The sequence below is a fragment of the Cynocephalus volans genome, chromosome 10 (assembly GCF_027409185.1).
Source record: "Cynocephalus volans isolate mCynVol1 chromosome 10, mCynVol1.pri, whole genome shotgun sequence".
Lineage (NCBI taxonomy): Eukaryota > Metazoa > Chordata > Mammalia > Dermoptera > Cynocephalidae > Cynocephalus > Cynocephalus volans.
Window position 1 is genome coordinate 4,192,907 of NC_084469.1, and position 18,707 is coordinate 4,211,613.

Genomic DNA, 18,707 nt, shown 5'->3' on the forward strand with positions numbered 1-18,707 from the left:
CTCCATATCAGTGAATTTTCATTATATATACATCACTTACTTCTTGAGCTGGCCAAAAAAAGGGCAGGGAGGCACCCTATTTTGATGAAGAAAATGAACTTTTCAACTGCAACACCCATCTCACAGCCTGTATAAAAGGTTAACCTCCTGGCTTACTGACACTTCTTCCTCTCTGGTTGTCACCACCTTCCCCGGGCTGTGAATCTCTCCAGCTACACCATGTCACACTCAGTGCGCACCCCTGGACTGTCCCGGAGGCTGTCCTCCCAAAGTGGGACAGCAGGCAGATCCAGGGGCATGTCTGCTTCCAGTGTTGGAAGTGGCTATGGAGGAAACACATTTGGCTTTGGAGCCAGCAGTGGGGGAGGCTTTTCTGCTGCTTCCATGTTTGGTTCTAGTTTGGGCTTTGGTGGTGGCTCAGGAAGTTCTTTGGCAGGAGGGCTGGGCAATGGTTCTGGGGGAGCCCTGGGAGGAGGCTTTGGAGGGCTAGGAATTGGATTTGGGGGAAGCTCAGGAGGTGGCTTTGGAGGGCTAGGAATTGGATTTGGGGGGAGCTCAGGAGGTGGCTCTCTAGTTATTCTCTCTGGCAATGATGGCGGCCTTCTTTCTGGATCAGAAAAAGAAACCATGCAAAATCTGAATGATAGATTAGCTTCCTACCTGGATAAGGTTCGAGCTCTAGAAGAAGCTAATACTGAGCTAGAAAACAAAATTCGGGAGTGGTATGAAACACGAGGAACAGGGACTGCAGATTCTGAGTCACGGAGTGATTACAGTAAATACTACCCACTGATCGAAGACTTCAGGAATAAGGTAAGAATGTGTGGCAGGGGCTTTGAAAATTATTTTTCTTTTTTACAATTACAATATTTTACAGTAATAATCACCTACCGCTGAAGTATTTCTCAATTTGACTATACTTAGAGCAATTTCTCATCTCGGAATGTTTAGTTTCATCATTTACCAAATTGATTGTATTTCCACTACCTTTCTGTAGGAAATGTACATTTCTTCATATTTTAGTATTATTCCATAAATATATTTTGTAGAAAAATGAAACTGCCTTAAACTCTTAATAAAGAAGCATTTGACATCACCATTTTGATGGTCAAAAATGTGTTTGTATAATACTGGCATTTTAGGACTTCATTTTGTGTGTCTCCTCCTATTTTGCCAGATCATCTCCGCCAGCGTTGGAAATGCCCAGCTCATGCTGCAAATTGACAATGCAAGACTGGCTGCTGAGGATTTCAGAATGAAGTGAGTTGAGAAGACTGATGAAAATTGACATGTCTCACCATTTTTTCCCTATTTTCTTGTCTTCGTTAATAGAAAATATTTCAATTCTTCTGCAGTTCACATGCTCCTGTACATCTAGAGTTTTGGTAAATTCACACAGGGCATTCTAGAAAGTAATTTGAATCAAACGCAATTCCCATTAATTGTTCTTAAATTATAAGTTACTTAAACCTAGGGATCACCATGTTTTTAATGTGCTATTATTGACTTAAGATGGGACATGATAATTCTACCAATGTCCTAACCCTCAATTTTCAGTGTATCAAAATGAATTAATAATGTTTTTGCCAAGAGGTTAAATGAAATGATTGTTTTCATGACGACACATACAACTGAAAGATTAACTATGTGTTTATTTTTATATTCCCACTTTCTTTCCCACACTTCCTCTCCCGGACATAAGGAAGAAATACTAATTTCCTTTTTGCTTTACAAAATATCCACACAGGAAGTTGCCGTGGCAATAGTCCTGAATCTGTAAAGTCTTGGTAAAAGCTACTAAAGAAGTATCAATGTTTTAAATTAAATCATAAAGAAAGTTAAGCAAAAAGAGTAACTATTACTTTATTTTCAACTGCTTTTAGGATGCCATTAGAGAGATAGCATCCACCTAGAGAGGGGCTGCTGCTGTTCACAGCCACGGCAGCCAGTCAAAGGGGGAGCCTGTTCCCTGGTTTGCAGTGCTATTGGGGTTCATTGAAAGTAGAAAAGTATCAGCTCATAATTTTTTCACTTTTCTTCTCCTCTCCAACTGAGTAGTGAACTATGATGAAAAAAAGAAAAGGAATAAGTTATAAAAGCTAAAGTTACATTGTACACTGCAATGCTGCTATTTTTAAATAGTCGCACAAATTTATGCATGAAATAGCCCTGAGGACGACAGGGGCCTTGTTCAAGTGGTTGTGTTGTTTTCCAAAACTGTTTTGCACTTGGTTTTCAGGTATGAGAATGAGCTGGCCCTGCGCCAGACCGTGGAGGCCGACATCAGTGGGCTGCGCAGGGTGCTGGACGAGCTGACCCTGGCCAGAGCCGACCTGGAGATGCAGATCGAGAACCTGACTGAAGAGCTGGCCTACCTGAAGAAGAACCACGAGGAGGTCAGAAGCTGCTTTTTTTCTCCCAGACCCAAAAAATTGGGGTGTGTGTGTGTGTGTGTGTGTGTGTGTGTGTGTAACAAATTAGAGGTACTTTCTGATTCTGTCACTTTCATTACTAAGTAATGACAAAAAGAATTTTATTTATTTATTTATTGAAACATAGTTGATTATATATATATATGGGGTACAGACTTGAATTTCAACACCTGTGTGCAATATGTGATGCTCAAATCAGGATAATTACTATATTCAACATTATACAATGTAATCATTTTTTCACGGCCCTTTACCAATTCCTCCCTTATCCCCCTCCCCCAACAATAAGAATTTTAATTGTCTTGATTTAGTAATTAAAAAAAAAAAACTATTTTAAAGGTTAAAAAACAAAAAGCAAAAGTCTACCAACAATATATAATGTTATTTGTGTTAGAGAAACTGGTTATACTCGGTGTAATACATGCACAGGAACACCGATGTGCACAGTATATATCAGAGGCTGGTGTATAGAATAAACAGTGGCAATAGACTTCTAAAGGAGCTCCTACTGGACTGTCAATGACTGTGGTACAAACAGTGTGCAAGCCCAGGTACAGTTCACAGTCCTCCATTTGGCAGCCCTGGGTGAAACCCCCCGGAAACTGCCCACCAGGCCTCCTTTCATGTAAAGGCTGCAGACACTCAAAAAGCAGGACGGACTTATCCATTAAGCACAGTAGGCACAGTGCATAGGGCCTGTGGTAATTTTAGGGACCCATGAATCATATCTTAAGTCCCTTTAAAGTCAGAAGAAAAATATAAAATTTTAGGTAAAAAGGTTTCAATATCGTGTATTAATGTATTTGTCCTTACACCAACACAACCATAAAATATCGTTTCAAAGGCTTTTTGTGGAGGAGAGGGCCCATGAAAGTCATAATGGGCCCCTGCACCCTTCTCTCTCACTTGCTCTCCCCAGGAGCTCCAAAGCTTCCGGGCAGGTGGCCCAGGCGAGGTCAGCGTAGAAATGGACGCTGCCCCCGGAGTGGACCTCACCAGGCTCCTCAACGACATGCGGGCGCAGTACGAAGCCATCGCTGAGCAGAATAGGAAGGACGCGGAAGCCTGGTTCATTGAAAAGGTAACAAACAAAAACAAAAGGCTCTGATAACGTTCGTAGAAACACCCATGAGCCAACGCACGGCCCTCTTTGCTGTCGCAGAGCGGGGAGCTCAGGAAGGAGATCGGCACCAACACCGAGCAGCTCCAGTCCAGCAAGAGCGAGGTCACCGACCTAAGGCGCGCGGTTCAAAACCTGGAGATCGAGCTCCAGTCCCAGCTCGCCACGGTAGGCTCGCGCACAAAAAGGAGCAGCATTTCAACTTGCAAGGAAAATGTTGCATCCCAATCATGTTAGGCCATTGGCTGTCCTCCTCTTTTCCGTCCCCTCCGTTGTTATGGCTGTACCGTTTCCCTCCCACGTGCAGAAGAAATCCTTGGAGGACGCGTTGGCTGAAGCCGAGGGCGACTACTGCGGCCAGCTGTCGCAGGTGCAGCAGCTCATCGGCAACCTGGAGGCGCAGCTGCTCCAGGTGCGCGCGGACGCCGAGCGCCAGAACGCGGACCACCAGCGGCTGCTGAACGTCAAGGCCCGCCTGGAGCTGGAGATTGAGACCTACCGCCGCCTGCTGGACGGCGACGCCCAAGGGTGAATGGACAACGAGTTACAAATACCTTCGGGGGCTTATCAACAGCGGACACCTGATGCAGTTTTCGCTGAAATAGAAGGAATGGTTCTTTAGTTGACAGAAAATCAAAAATCTAGTAAAGAAAATGCCTGGGATTTCTTAAATGCCCTACACTTTGCAAAGTGTTTTTACCCATCATTTTACTTGATAAAATTTCATAAAATGCTACGATAAAGGCAACACGCAGGCATACTGTAAATGAGTACTTAGGTGTAGGAGAAAAATTACCCGTTCTATTTCTGATATCAGTGACCCGATGCTAACAATGACATATCAAATAGTAGCCATCTGAGCTATCTCAGACCTACTGTAGCAAACTTTCCAAAAGTAATATCAGTCTGAACTAGTGGGAAGAAGTCATGCCTGTCAATTGGGAAATCTAATTTCTGAAATTAGATCTTCCATTGATTTCCAGGTTGCTTCCATTCGAGAGCCCATTTTAGGCAGGGTTTGAAAAGATGCATTGCATGGATTGATCACTCTCAGGGCACATCAGTCATTCTTAATGAAGAAATTTGAAATACTTTCTCTATTTAGCCATAGTTTGTGAATCTTTCTAATTTTTAAATGAAACAGCAAACAAATTCTCCTTATTTCTCCTCATTCCAGCAAGCATCGTGTGATGTCATCTCCCTTGTTTTCTTTACAGTGATGGTTTGGATGAAATTTTATCTGTGACAGACTCCAAATCTCAAGCCCAGTCAATTGATTCCTCTAAAGGTAGGCAGATAAGAATCACTTAAAATAAGTCAGAATCACATTTATTAATGACTAAAACTGTAAGATCTCATGGAATACTGCTGTACTATTAATAATTTAACCTTAATGTATATTTATATTCTGAGCAAGGAAAAACGTATCCATCCTTGCAGTAAAATGAGTAGTCTGTAGTTTACGAAAACTTTTGTCAATCCCAGGAGGGGGAAAAAAATCCTACACTAGAAAGACATACGAGTACCAAAACCACTTCGTAAATGTTCAAAGAGAAAAATATTTTCACTGATGCACAAGACAATACTGAAAACCTTTCATTTTCACTGGATAAAACACTTTTTTTAGAATGTAAAAGTCACTTTTGAAAGTTTAAATGTGATGGATTATATCAGCCAATTTAGAATTTTAATTTGGAAGCTTAAGTTTTGGATTAATACTTGAAACACTAACTTTTGCCCCTTTTATTCCATTTTTATTTTTAGATCCAGCCAAAACCCGAAAAATCAAGACAGTTGTACAAGAGATGATAAACGGTGAGGTGGTCTCATCCCAAGTTAAAGAAATTGAAGAACAAGTGTAAAATTTCATAAGATCTGCCCCATGATTGATTCCTTAAGAACATGATTGATTCCTTAAGAAATTTACAAATAGAAATTATTCCTTTCAGAATAAGATGCTATATTAGTTCAATCTCTACTTTTGTCTGTTTCATTTTCTTTGGATTCCCTATACATGTTGAGTCTTTTTTGCCCTTCTGAAACCATTTTTCAATTACATGTCATTGTGGCCATGTTGGTCTTCAGAACTAACAAAAATTACCTTACATTTTTCTGTACCTGGAGTAGTCTTCTAGTGACCTGGAACATGTTTTTAATCACAGAGCTTTGATCAGGTAGCATTGTTTTTTTAATAGAGTTGGTTTTAATAAAAGACAACTGGTAGTAATGTGAAATGTGTGCCTTCTTGATTCCAACAATAATGTCAAGCACATATAGAGAGGTTTTTGAAATACTGATAATAAAGTTAGATAAACACTGGGACAGAGATGTTAGGGTTGGAAATCAAGTAAAGAAGATTCTTTTAGAAGTTCTGTTCTTACATCAGCTCATCAAGGTTGCAGCAAAACTATATAGCTGATGCAAGAACAGAACTTCTAAACTATATTGCCCATTACGGGGGATAACATTTGTCCTGTTCATTTTCTAGCACCTTCTTTCATGCAGTCAAGAAGCATGTACTGAGCCCCTAGAGTGTGCCAGATCGGAGACTCAATAATGAGTAAAACATGATCCTTGCCTAAGCGTTCACAATTGAGGGCAGAGGTAGACATCTACCAGGAATGGTGATACAGTGAGACAGGTCAAATAGAAGTTCAAAGGACCCATGGAGAAGGAAGTGAACAGGGAGAAATCAGCCAGGCAGAGAAGGAAGAAAGGGAACAAAGCAAATACATGTGAAAAGACACAGGGGAAGGGTGTGAACAACCATTGCTTTGCTCTTTACTGTCGGCAGCAGTAAGCCCCAGATGAGGTTTCCGCTGGAGTGGGTCAGACACACAAGTCAGAATCAGGAGTCATGTCCTGTGTTGGGGCAGAAGGCAGCCAAAGTCTAAGCCTGAGTAGATGGTGGTTCAATCTGGTTTGCCAAATTCAAAACCTTAAAAGGAAAACAAGAGCGGGGTTTAATGATTAAGAGCCTGGGCTCTGAAGCCAGACTGGGTTCAAGTCCTGGCTCTGCTACTTGATAGCAAGTCACTTAACCTCTGCGTGCCTCAGTTTCCTGACCTTTAAAGTGGAAATGATAGTGATGATAGTACCTGCTTCATGGGGTGAGTTTTGTGATGACTAACAAGGTTATATACAAAAAGCATTAGGAACCTAGAAAGTATTGTCGCCTAGAAAGCACTCAATATTCATGTCCTAATGTTGTTTGTGGTATGGTCATGCAAGCCTGGGAGGAATTCCAGAGCCGAGTGCAGAAACCAACGGAGGGTTATTATGCCATTTTAAGCTGACCTGCTTCCGTATGCAGCTTTCTGAAGTCATGCCTCCTTTTAATTTTTTTAATGGTTTCAGGTCCTCAGTTCATCTCACTTTATTATGCATTCAGCTCTCAATTTGGCCCTCATCTTCCAGAATACATCCAGGAGAACTTAACCTTTCAGACCCAAAGAGATTACAAACGTCTTTTCCTGAACAAAGTCCATAGCCCCCAAGTGTAAATGACGCCACTTCCCTGGAACTCAAAAGTGCCTGCAAATAGTTACTGTTTTAAGTGACAGCTGTTTCCTTACAACTACATCTAAATGGTGTGAGACTCAAAGGAGAAAGGGGTCTTGTACAAGTACAAATCCAGTCACCATTCTTAGCTATTATCTCCGTTTCTCAGCATTCCCTTTTTCTGGAATTATTTTTCTTGCACAGGGCTCCCAGAAACACCATGTCACTAGAAGCTTTTTCTCAGACTTCTCTCCGTGACCTCTGAATGCTGGCTCAGTCCTCGTCTTCTCTCTACACTCTCTCCCCGGATTATCTCATCTAATCCTGTGGCTTTTAAATGCCATGTATACATTGATTGCTTCTTGTGGTAGCCCCCAAAAGGGCCCCTCCTGGTATTCATGTTCTCGTGTAGTCCCCTCCCACAATGAATAGACAGCAGAGCTAGTGAGCAACTGACATGTGTGACTTCCACGGGTAGTCACAGAAGCATTTAGGTTCTGCCTTGGTCCCTTGGATTGCACACTCAGGGGGAATTCAGCTGCCAACAAGGTTATACCATGGGGGGAAAAACTGAAAAAAAAAATCAGAGATTTCACAAAATTTTCCACTGAAGCTTGAATGGCTAGGATTTCATGGAACAGCCAGCAAGTCCCAAATAAAAGTTCTTTTTCTCAGTCAGAATATCTTATAGTCTTCACTTGGCAAAGGAAGCATTAGATTTCTTACTATCTAAATTCACTTTACCATATCTCACTGCCAAGAAATGCAATTAACACAGCATCTATCTCAGTCTGTCAGGCTGCTATAACAAAATACCTTAGACTCATTGGCTTATAAACGACAACAATCTGGTTCATAGAACCTTCTCACTATATTTTCACATGGTGGAAGGGGCAAGGCAACCCTCTGCAGCCTCTTTTATAAGGGCACTAACCTCATTCACTAGAGCTCCACCCTTATGACCTAATCACCTCCCAAAGGCTCCACCTCCTAATACCATCAAATCGGTGATTAGGTTTTAACATAGGCATTTCAGGAGGACACAAACATTCAGACCATAGAAGTATCCTTATCATGGGATTCCAGCGCTCAATCACAAGTCCTAATTCAACACAGACATAAAAGGTCCCTTTGGACTCAGCAAAATTTGTTCCTGGACCCCAAAGGATACCAAAATCCATGGACACTCAAGTCCCTTACATATAATGGCATAGTATTTGCATATAACCTACATACATCCTTCCATATACTTTAAATCATCTCTAGCTTACTTATAATACCTAACAGGACTTCCAGTCAAGATGGCAGAATAGACAGTCCCCAGCATCACTCTCTCCACAAATCAACCAATTTACAACTATAAAAAAGCAATGACAGCCAAACTGGGACCACTAGAGCTCAGGGGAAGACGAGGAGAGGCTTGCAGAGTGCATGAGGGTGGGAGAAGCCACAATGAGAGAAAGAACCACTCCAACCAATTCGAGCCCCAGCCGTGTCCAGGCTGGATCTGCTGAGTGCACAGAGCAGGAATTGGCAAAAGCCACAGCTGTGCCCTTGAGATGGAGCTGCTTGGAGGATGCAGGGAAGAAGAGGGCCTTGGTGTCCCCCAAGCCAGCAAGACCTTTAATAGGGTTCCCATGGACCCACATAGGAGCGAGGAGCCACAACAACTGAAAAAAAGGAGCCAGTCAGAGGCCAGCGAGTCATCGCAAGGGACTGGAACATGACCCACCCCTTGAGAAGTGTTTGCAGCATGGGCAGTGGGAGAGACAGACCTGCCAGGAGAACACTGGGGCACAGCAAGGACAGCTGATCTGCCCCCCAATCAGCACAGGACCACTCAGAGGAGACTGGTCAGGAATACAGAATTGTATGTGGTGCCATTTGATGAGAAGACTCAGGCCCAGACCAGAGTTTCTACACAACCCAGTTGTACTAGATCTCATGAGAGCCAGAAGTACCTGTAAAGTCAACCATTAAAATCTAAGCTGCACAAAAAGCCTTCCCTAGGGAATCAGCAGCAAAGCAGCAGTTTAGCTCAACCACAGAGCTCAAGTACAAGTCCCCACAGGAAGTTCCCCCATTTTATCAGTGGTGGGAGGGGGGATGGAGAGGGGGATAGGGAGAGATTGGACAAAGGGCATAAGGAATAAGTACAATTTGTAACAATATATATACTAGTAATATTGATTTGATCAACATATGTTGACATTGAATCCCAATATGTATAATCAATTATGATTCAATAAAAATAAATAAATAAAGTAAGTAAGCAAAGGACAACAAATTAGTTCCAGCACAGAGTGTAAGTGGTGAGAACAGCAAATAATCCAACACAGAACTGAAAGAATAAACAAAGTACCCACAACCAGAGACAAAGTTTGATATTAACTAGTAAAAGTCTCACTTCACCAACGAACACCTATAACACTTAGAAGGACTGGAAGTCCCCTGGACTACCAAGCCAAAAAGGGGGTAGGGCCAGGGACCTCAGTCATGCCCCCCAACACCCACAATCAGTCCCAAGGGTGGGGGTCAAGGGCCTTGGCCACACACCCCTGACATCCACAACCAGCCCAGCGATGATCACCGAGCTACTGCAGGAAGCGCCCTGGGCTCTCCTGAGCTGGGGCAGTGGAGGGCTGTGGGCCTCGGCCACAACCCTCCGACATGTGCAACCAGCCCAGTAACGACCACCAAGCTGCAGCAGGAAGGGCTCCAGGTTCCCGAGCTGGGGTGGTGGAGGGTGAAGGCTTTTGCCACAGCCCTCTGACATCTGCACCCAGTCCGGTAATGATCAAGCCACTGCTGGAAGCCCCCTGGTCTCCCCTGTGGGAATGAGGGGGGTGCCATAAACCTCAATCCCACCCCTTCTCCTTCCTCCTTCTTCCATCCCATTTCCTTCCCATTTCCCCTCCCCCTCCATCCCAACTGCTCTACAACAACATCATAGAATGTAAAAAAAAAATTAATAAAAAAAATTTTTTTTAATTTTTTTTTATTTATTTTTTATTGGTTATGAATATTCATGAGATACAAAGCTTGTCACCCCTTGTGCCCATGATGTGAGGTCCAGATTCATACTGGCAGCATACCCATTACCACAAACTGCATCTGTACCCCATGTCCCAATTATCTCCAACCTCCATTTCCCCCTTTTCCCCCAGCTCCACTTGGTAGCCCAAGGAATGTTCTCTCCCTCTGCAATTCCAAACACTCCTGTGCTCTTTCTTTCCTTCTTTCTCTCTTAGCTCCCACATAAGAGTGAGTACATGTGGTGTTTATCCCTCTGTGCTCTGCTTATTTCACTCAACATAAGTTTCTCCAGGCTCTATGTTGTTGCAAATAGGAGTATTTCATTCTTTTTTATGGCAGAGTAGTATTCCATGGTGTATATGTACCACAGTTTCCTTATCCAATCATCCAGTCATGGACATTTAGGTTGGCTCCACGTCTTGGCTACTGTAAGCAGAGCTGCAATGAACATGGGAGTGCAGGTATCCCTTCGACATGATGATTTCCATTCCTCTGGGTGTATTCCCAGAAGTGAAATTGCTGGATCATATGGAAGATCTATCTGTAGTTGTCTGAGAAACCTCCATACTGTTTTCCGTAGTGGTTGTACTAATTTACAGTCCCACCAACAGTGTAGGAGGGTTCCCTTCTCTCCACACCCTCACCAGCATTTGTTATTCACTGTCTTTTTGATAATAACCAGTCTAACATGGGTGAGGTGGTATCTCAATGTTGTTTTAATTTGCATTTCCCGGATGACTAGTGATGTTGAGCATTTTTTCATGAACCTGTTGGCCATTTGTATGTCTTCCTTTGAAAAATGTCTATTTAGCTCCTTTGCCCTCCTTCCATCCCATTTCCTTCCCCTTTCTCCTCTCCCCCTCCATCCCAACTGCTCCGCAACATCATAGAACGTAAAACAAAATAATATCAATAAAAAAATTTTTAAACTTAAAAAAAATTTTTTTAATTAAAAAATATAATACCTAATACAATATAAATGCCACATAAATAGTTGTTATACTGCATTGTTTTTTATTTATATTGTTTTTTATCATGGTATTATTTTTTACCTTTTTTTTTTTCAATATTTTTAATCCACCGTTGGTTGAATCCGAGAATGCAGAACTCATGGACATGAGGGCCAACTGTAATGAAATGCAGAAATGGAAGGTCTGTCTTTAATGAAAAGAACTCATAAGGAAAAATCCAAGTAAAGGATAAGAATGCAAAAGACAAGCATATTGTTTATGATTATCTTATGAATTTATGAGTATCTTATGAAATTTTATGAATTTAAAATTTTACTTTTATATGCATTTGTTGTGTGTTTATTGCTAGAGAAAGGTCTGGAAAATATTGTATATACTGAACTGTAATCGTAGTTATCTCTTGGAGATTAGCAAGGAGTTCAGAGAATATTTTATTTTTTCTTTCACACATTTTAAAAAATGTTTAAAGACAGCATGTATGACTCTGATAACCAGAAAAAAAAATTGAATTTTAATTATCCACAACAAATGGATTTGCAAATAGGTCACAGTAGAGAGGGAACCACCTAGAAAAATAAAGTTTACCGAAGCAGTACTTTGTTAGGCTTTGTAAGAGTGCCACCTGCTGGAAACTCTAGGAAATGAACCTTATCTCTGCTTGTTCAAGCCACTCGATGTATACAGTACTACAAAAAAAATTTTTATTTTAATTTATCATTATACGACATAGTTGATTTTCATGTCCCTTTACCAATTCCTCTTCCCCTCTCCCCCGCTTTCATCAACATCATATCTGTTCACTTAAGTTCAAGGAACTCAATACTACAAAATTTTTAAGATAAAGAAAGAGAAAAATAAAAGAAGGGGGAAAGGCAAACCTTTATAAAAGAATCAACTTAATTTAAACTATCTTACTTAACTAATAATTAGTTTCCAGAAATTCCACCAGTAAGGAGGCAGTTCTATAAGGCATATAGTTTTTTAAAAAGTAATTATTTAGAGTTTAGAGCACAAGACAGCCAATCTGAACTACTCAGTCTTTAAAAAACTTTACTCAAATGTCAAGTGGAGATTAAATATTCATTCACAAAGCTGAGTAAATGCTTTTTATAGAGTAGTAAATGTTTCTTAAATCTTAGAACTGAATCTAAGATTTAAATGTCATTATTTAATATAAGTATCAAACTTTAAAAGTTAGTGTTTTAATTGTATCTCTTCACCACTACAGTTTCTTTTAAAGGCTATGGCTGGAAAAATCAGCAACATATTTATAAAAGGATTTAGTTAGACAAAATTCGTGGTTGAAAAATAATCACCTTGTGAATAGATAAATTGTGGCAAATCCATGCAATAAAATACAACCTGCCAGTAAAAAAGGATGGAACGACTGACACACAAATACCGTGGATAAAGCACTTCAGAACTGTAAGATGCTAATATTAACATAGCTGCTCAAATTGCAGGGGACGAGTCTACAAGTAAATATAGAGCACATAAAGCAAGACTGAGGAAAACCTTAGCACTCTTGGGAACCATCACTCACAATTTTAGGAGCTTTTTCTTAAAATAGTGTAGCATAACATAGCAAAATCATGAATAAATGCAATGCTTTACACACATGCAATAGATCGTTCACAAAACTCACAATAGATATTTAAACTTCATAGAATTTTTTTTAAAAAAGAGCATCAAGCCCTTCAGAAACAATTTCTACACTCTGCAATCTGGTCTTTCTTAAAATTAAATTGATTATGAATTTTAGCTAGTAAAAATCACCATTGTTAATGCTTCACTATGTATATAGTCCTCATAAAATGCAATTTTTAGGCCAGCCCGTGGCTCACTTGGTAGAGTGCGGTGCTGATAAAATGCAATTTTTTTCTTCGAAATCATGGAAACATAAACAATTTAGAAGTAGACCTTTAAAAAAACCACACTAACAAAGCAGTGAGATCTAACAGAAACTAGATGGTGTTTCAGGCTTTGCTCAGTGAGTCATTATTTTACTCAGAACAAGTTGCTCAACTTGAGATGACTCACCTTTTAGAAAAAGACAACAATAATATCACATTTAATTACATTAGCCCAGCATTTTGGAACTGTGAAAAACTCTGTAGGACCTTGGCTGGTCAGAATATGCTTATTCTAGCTACTGACTTGGAAACCACCTCCTAGAGTTACATACACACGAAGTTTCTGCTGAGAAAAGTGTAACCATTTTGAAATATTTCATTTACTGTATTTGTAAATACCACAGGATTTTTTAAAAAATCATTTAAGGCTGCAATTTCACAGTTTAAATGAAAAGTTCTACAAAAACAACTTTTGTTAAACAATTGAAGTACAATTTTTATTTTTTTAAATAACAGCTGACATTTATGTATACGTGTGGGGCATCACATGTTCATGTATGAGTGTATTCATTCCTTCAACAAATATTTATTTAGCCCCAACTATATGTAAGTCCTTACATAGTCCATTGAAAATAACCTCAGTTTTTATGAACTAAAAGCAAAAAACATGATAAAGTTTCATACTTTTTTTTCTTTATCGCATTGGTTTAAATGGAATAAAGTAAGTCATCATCATTTTAATTGGCAAAAAGTATCATGGACCCAAACATAGTAGATGCTGATTCCTTAACAAAGGTGTAAGGAGGAGCAGTCAACTTCTTTTGGAAGATATGACACTTCCTCATTCATTTTTATTAGTTTTAAAAAGAGCAGGTATTTTAAACAGATATTTCCGGGGAACATTTTTAAAATATGATACTCTCAAATATTTAATTACTTCTATATTATATCTTATTCTCATGGACACCCATGATATTCTCACTGGACACCCGTCTTCAACAACCTTATGTGCCAACTGCAAGTGATACAAGTAACTTTAATGTTAAACTTCCTTATCTTATCTAATAAGCGACTGAGTAGGCCAATAAATAATAAGATAAAATTTTTTCATTTTAAAAATGGCATTTTATTTTTTAAGAAAACAAACACACAATCAGCATCCAATCAAGAAATAATTCTGGAACAAAAACTGCAGAACTACGTCCAGCCTAACCAGAATTCATCAGCGGTGTTCTAGGCAGAGAACAACGAAGTCTAGTTTCCCCGTCTCGTTATGCGGAAGCTGGAAATAAGGAAAAGTCCTCCAAGGAGGTGATGACCTGAAGTAGGGAGAATTTGACTCAGTTCCCCACTGGAGTCTTCAGTGGAAGCTCTCTCTTCCCCATGTGACTCTGGAAGGGTTTTAGAGCTTGTAGAGGTGAAAGAGCCAGGAACCGAATGCCAGCCAGTGGGAAAATGAGAATCGCTCAAGGGGAAGGAAGGTCTCAACAGGGAGGAGAACCCAATGAACATTTTAGTCATCTGTATCATGATTATCTGTCACCTCCAGGGTACACAGCAAACAGTTGCATGACAGAGATAATTTCTGAGGAGTTAAAGGACAATATAATATTGTAATTCCCAAGACACAAAGCTAAAGTAGCAGGTTACACAATTACTTGCCATTATATCTGGAGAGAGATTTTTTGAGCTGCATTTCCCAATGAATCAGCACTCTTAACACCTAATCATATAAAACTATGTTCCCAAAATGTGTAATATGTATCATAAAACACTTGTTATATACACATACATCCAAATATCTTATACCATCATAATAATTTACCTCTGAACCACAAATATGTTAGGATCTTTATAGATCATTTATGTTTGATCAGAAAAAAAAAAAATCACCAAATAAGAAAGCATTATTTTAACAGATTTTTACATTTCAGTCAATTTGAACTTCAGCTAAACAATCTAAGAAAAGTTATTCCTGCCGCCACTGTCCTAGCCCTGCTGGGCCCTGAGGCGTGGAGCTGGGGAAAGCCGAACCCAGCCAAAACCAGGTAAAGAGCACACCAAAAACACCATTTTAATGCGGGTAGCCCACCATAACCACCACAATTGCCATGGCTGTCACAAAAGTGGCTAGTCTCTATAGCAGCAGCCACAGCCACCATGCAGATGGCACGCCAGACTCTCCGCCGCACTGAATCAAGGAGAGGCACCAGTGGAGACCAAAGAAAACAGGCCCTCTCTCTCCACAAACCACTCTGGGGAGTAAGAGAAGCATTTGATTTACAATAATAGGGGAGGACTTGATCACACCTGTCTCAGTACTGGACAGATCATCTAAGCAACAAATCAACAGAGGAAAAGTTAATCTATCAGATGGAGAGAACAAATCTATGGCTATTAGAGGGGGGAGGGGAAGGCAGAGGGGGAAGAAGGGAGGGGAGGGGAAAGGAGAGAGGGGGAGGGGGAAGGGAGAGATTGGATAAGGCACGTAAAGAATAAGTATGATTTGTAACAATGAATATGCTAATAAAAAATTTAAAGAAAAGAAAAGCTTTTCCTCCATCAATGTTGGTCTAAAAATCCTTCAGCTGTAGCTTTTAAACTAAGTCAAGTTCCGTGTCTCCTGAATCCATAGATTCATTTATTCATTCATTCAACAAATATTCTAAGCATATCCTGGCCACATCTGGCATTTTGCCTTCTAAGTATCTGTGATATAATTGCTCTTCCCCACCTCCACCTCCACCTTGCTCATCCATTGTCTCTCCTCTGGATGACCACGCAGCTTCCACTTGCACCCCCCACCCTCCCCCCCCTCCACGCCACCCCCACCGTCCCCACCCCCTCACCCCGGCTTCCATTCTCTCCACCACAGCTGGAAGGATCATTTTGAAAACACAAAGCTGATCCTGTCCCCCATTGCTTAAAACCCTTCAAAGGCTTCCTATTCCTTGAAATAAAGACCAAAATCCAGCAAGATCTGGTCTGGCCCCTCTCTCCTTTCTCAAATGGTGTGCCCCCTCTCCTTCTATCTTCACCAGCCCCACTGACCTTGTTTAGCTGTGTGTGTGTGTGTGTGTGTGTGTGTGTGTGTGTGTGTGTGTGTGTGTGTGTGTGTGTGTGTGTGTGTGTGTTGTTTAGCTGTGTGTGTGTGTGTGTGTGTGTGTGTGTGTGTGTGTGTGTGTGTGTGTGTGTGTGTGTACGTACTTAAGGTGTGCAGGGTGATGTTTTGATATAAAACTATAGTAAAGTGATGACTATAGTCAAGTAAATCTTAACCCCACTCCAGCGCCTTCTCACAGACTTTTCCCCTCTGCCTAGAATGTGCTCCCTCCCCCACTGTGGCCTGGCTAACTCCTACTCACCAGTCAGGTCTTAACTCAAATGTCACCTCCTCTGAGAAGCCTTGATTAGCCTCTATTCCCTTTTCTCCCACATTAACCAAGTGACATTCTCCTATTAGACACTCTTATAGTATACTGTAGTTTTCCTTCATAGCTCTTAACACAATTTGCAATTACATATTTATTTGTATGACTATTGAAATAATGTCTGGTTCTCCCACTGTAAGCTTGCAAAGGTTTTGCAAGCCACCATAGCCTTGGCATCTAGAACAGTACATGAAACAGCACATCTGGCCCACTGCATGGGAAACAATTAATACTCATTGAATATATGTGCACAGAATTGTGGGCAAGCGCTAGACCATTCACTCAACAAAAGCTGGAATAATGCCTGTTATTACTCTCTGGGTAGCCCTAGTACTTAGCACAGGGCTACCACATTAAAGGTACTCAATACATTTGTTGCATAAATATTGAAAGGTGGTGATATATTTCTTCTATTATTTTCTTGGAAAATTCATCAGACTTTTATCTATTCATTAACCCTAAATTTTCTGCCAGTCATGTTTGGTAAGACTAAATGAGCAAACCCTAGCTTATCAAGACATAGCAGCAAAGCAGTGTTCATCACACAGTAGGCACTAAGAAAATGCCTTGAATATATTTAATTTGAATCTATTTGTTTTGGTTACTCTATTTAAAATACGCTTGAGTCACATGGAAATGAATTCCACTTACTTTCTTCTTAAATCTTAACAAAGGAATTAAGCTAATTGTCAGGGACTGGAACAACCACTAAGAAGTTGTTTGCAAAATATCATTTGCATATATTTGTTTAATTTAATTAATATTTTGAGAAAGCCCTCAAGATACTTAACACTCTATGGGGACATAAAAATTTTTTTACCTAAAATACAAACCTTAACTTGGAAATTTCACAAGGCATATTGATATAAATCATGTTGCTCAATATCTGATGACTCAGTAGAAAGTGATCTTCAGTTTCAACAAGCAGTCTTTTAATTCGTGACGCTTTTTTTTTTTCAAGGAAATTAACCTGAGGACTTTTTCCCATACATCTAAAGAATACTAGAAGTTGTTTTCACAAAATAGAGTAACTTGGTTTCTATACAGCATTTTTAAGGGAAAAAAATATGTCCGCAGACATTCACTTATCAAAGCAACATTAAAATCCTCTAATTTATCATGAGAATGTGCTTTGTATCTAGGCAACCAACTAACTATGGATACAAAACTGAGTTCTCTTAAAGCAAATGATAGAAGACTGGCTTTGCATGAAAAAGATTAGTTTGAAAATGTAATACTCCTGGCAATCTAGATCAAAACAAAACTTGTTCCCCTTAATCAACAGAGGTGATCCATCTGTAATACATTTTTCTCTACATCACATTAGTATTTACAGGGTGTTCTGGAAGTAACTCTGAGCAGACACAGACATGCATGCAAATAACCTTACTTTGAGATATAATGTGAACTGCCTATGAGAGAAAATGCGGATGAGCTGCTACAGATGTTTGGAAAAGGTGGGTTATGAGGACCACTCTTATGGCAGAAGAGGTATCTGAGCAGAGCCTTGAGGAGTACATAAAATTTCAAAATATGATGTTAAACGGGAGTGGATAGGCAAGAACAGGACCAAAGACCATCTCCCTGGAAGGCTTTCCCACAAGACTAAGTGCCTGTCTTCTAAGAACCCTAAGTCCCTTGTCCATGGTGGTCTGCACTTTATTTTTAGAAGTTGAATTTTTGTGTGATTCCTCCTCAAAAGCAGGACCGTGTACAAGGAGTCTTTTAAAAGATCACGGAAGGATTCATATTATCTTTCTAATCCCACTTTTCTATGAATTTTTTGAAGTCCCCTTGTATTATTCACCATTCAGAAATAAATCCCCAGGACTTACTGCAGCATCTGGCAGAATGTCGGTATGCCAAATACATGTTGGTTGACACTATGTTTAGAAACATCACATTAGGTTTATACATTGTTCACACATGATTGAAAAATTCAGGGAAAGGACTGGCTGAAATCCAGTGAAAACGATTAACTAAGCCTGTCATTTGGCACAATTTAAAATAAAAGCATATGTTGACTTAATTTTTCATTTCGGTACCAATTATGCTGTCACATAGATATATGAGTCACCCAAATCTAAACTCTGGGAATGACAATTTAATGTGTTTTTATCACTATGCTACAGCAAGTGAGACACAGGGAAACAAAACTAACAATATTGTAAAGCACACACTGATCAATCTTTTTTAGGAAGGATGTCCAGCTCAGCAGTGGGATTAGAGCAACACCTAACAGTTAAACAACTCAGAAAAAAAAAAATATATATATATATATGTATGTATGTATGTATGTATGTATGTATGTATGTATGTATGTATGTATGTATGTATATGAATAGTCAGGGAAAGTTTGCTTA

At 40.0% G+C, this 18,707-nt stretch overlaps 1 protein-coding gene across 1 annotated transcript; it reads left to right on the top strand.

Annotated features, from left to right (window-relative positions):
• Positions 1 to 219: 219 nt before the first annotated feature.
• On the top strand, positions 220 to 5,414 carry KRT12 (keratin 12). The gene is made up of 8 exons (XM_063111196.1): positions 220 to 813; positions 1,178 to 1,260; positions 2,240 to 2,396; positions 3,352 to 3,513; positions 3,595 to 3,720; positions 3,860 to 4,080; positions 4,770 to 4,840; positions 5,317 to 5,414. The coding sequence occupies exons 1-8, from the start codon at positions 220 to 222 to the stop codon at positions 5,412 to 5,414; spliced, it is 1,512 nt and encodes a 503-aa protein (XP_062967266.1).
• Positions 5,415 to 18,707: the final 13,293 nt, after the last annotated feature.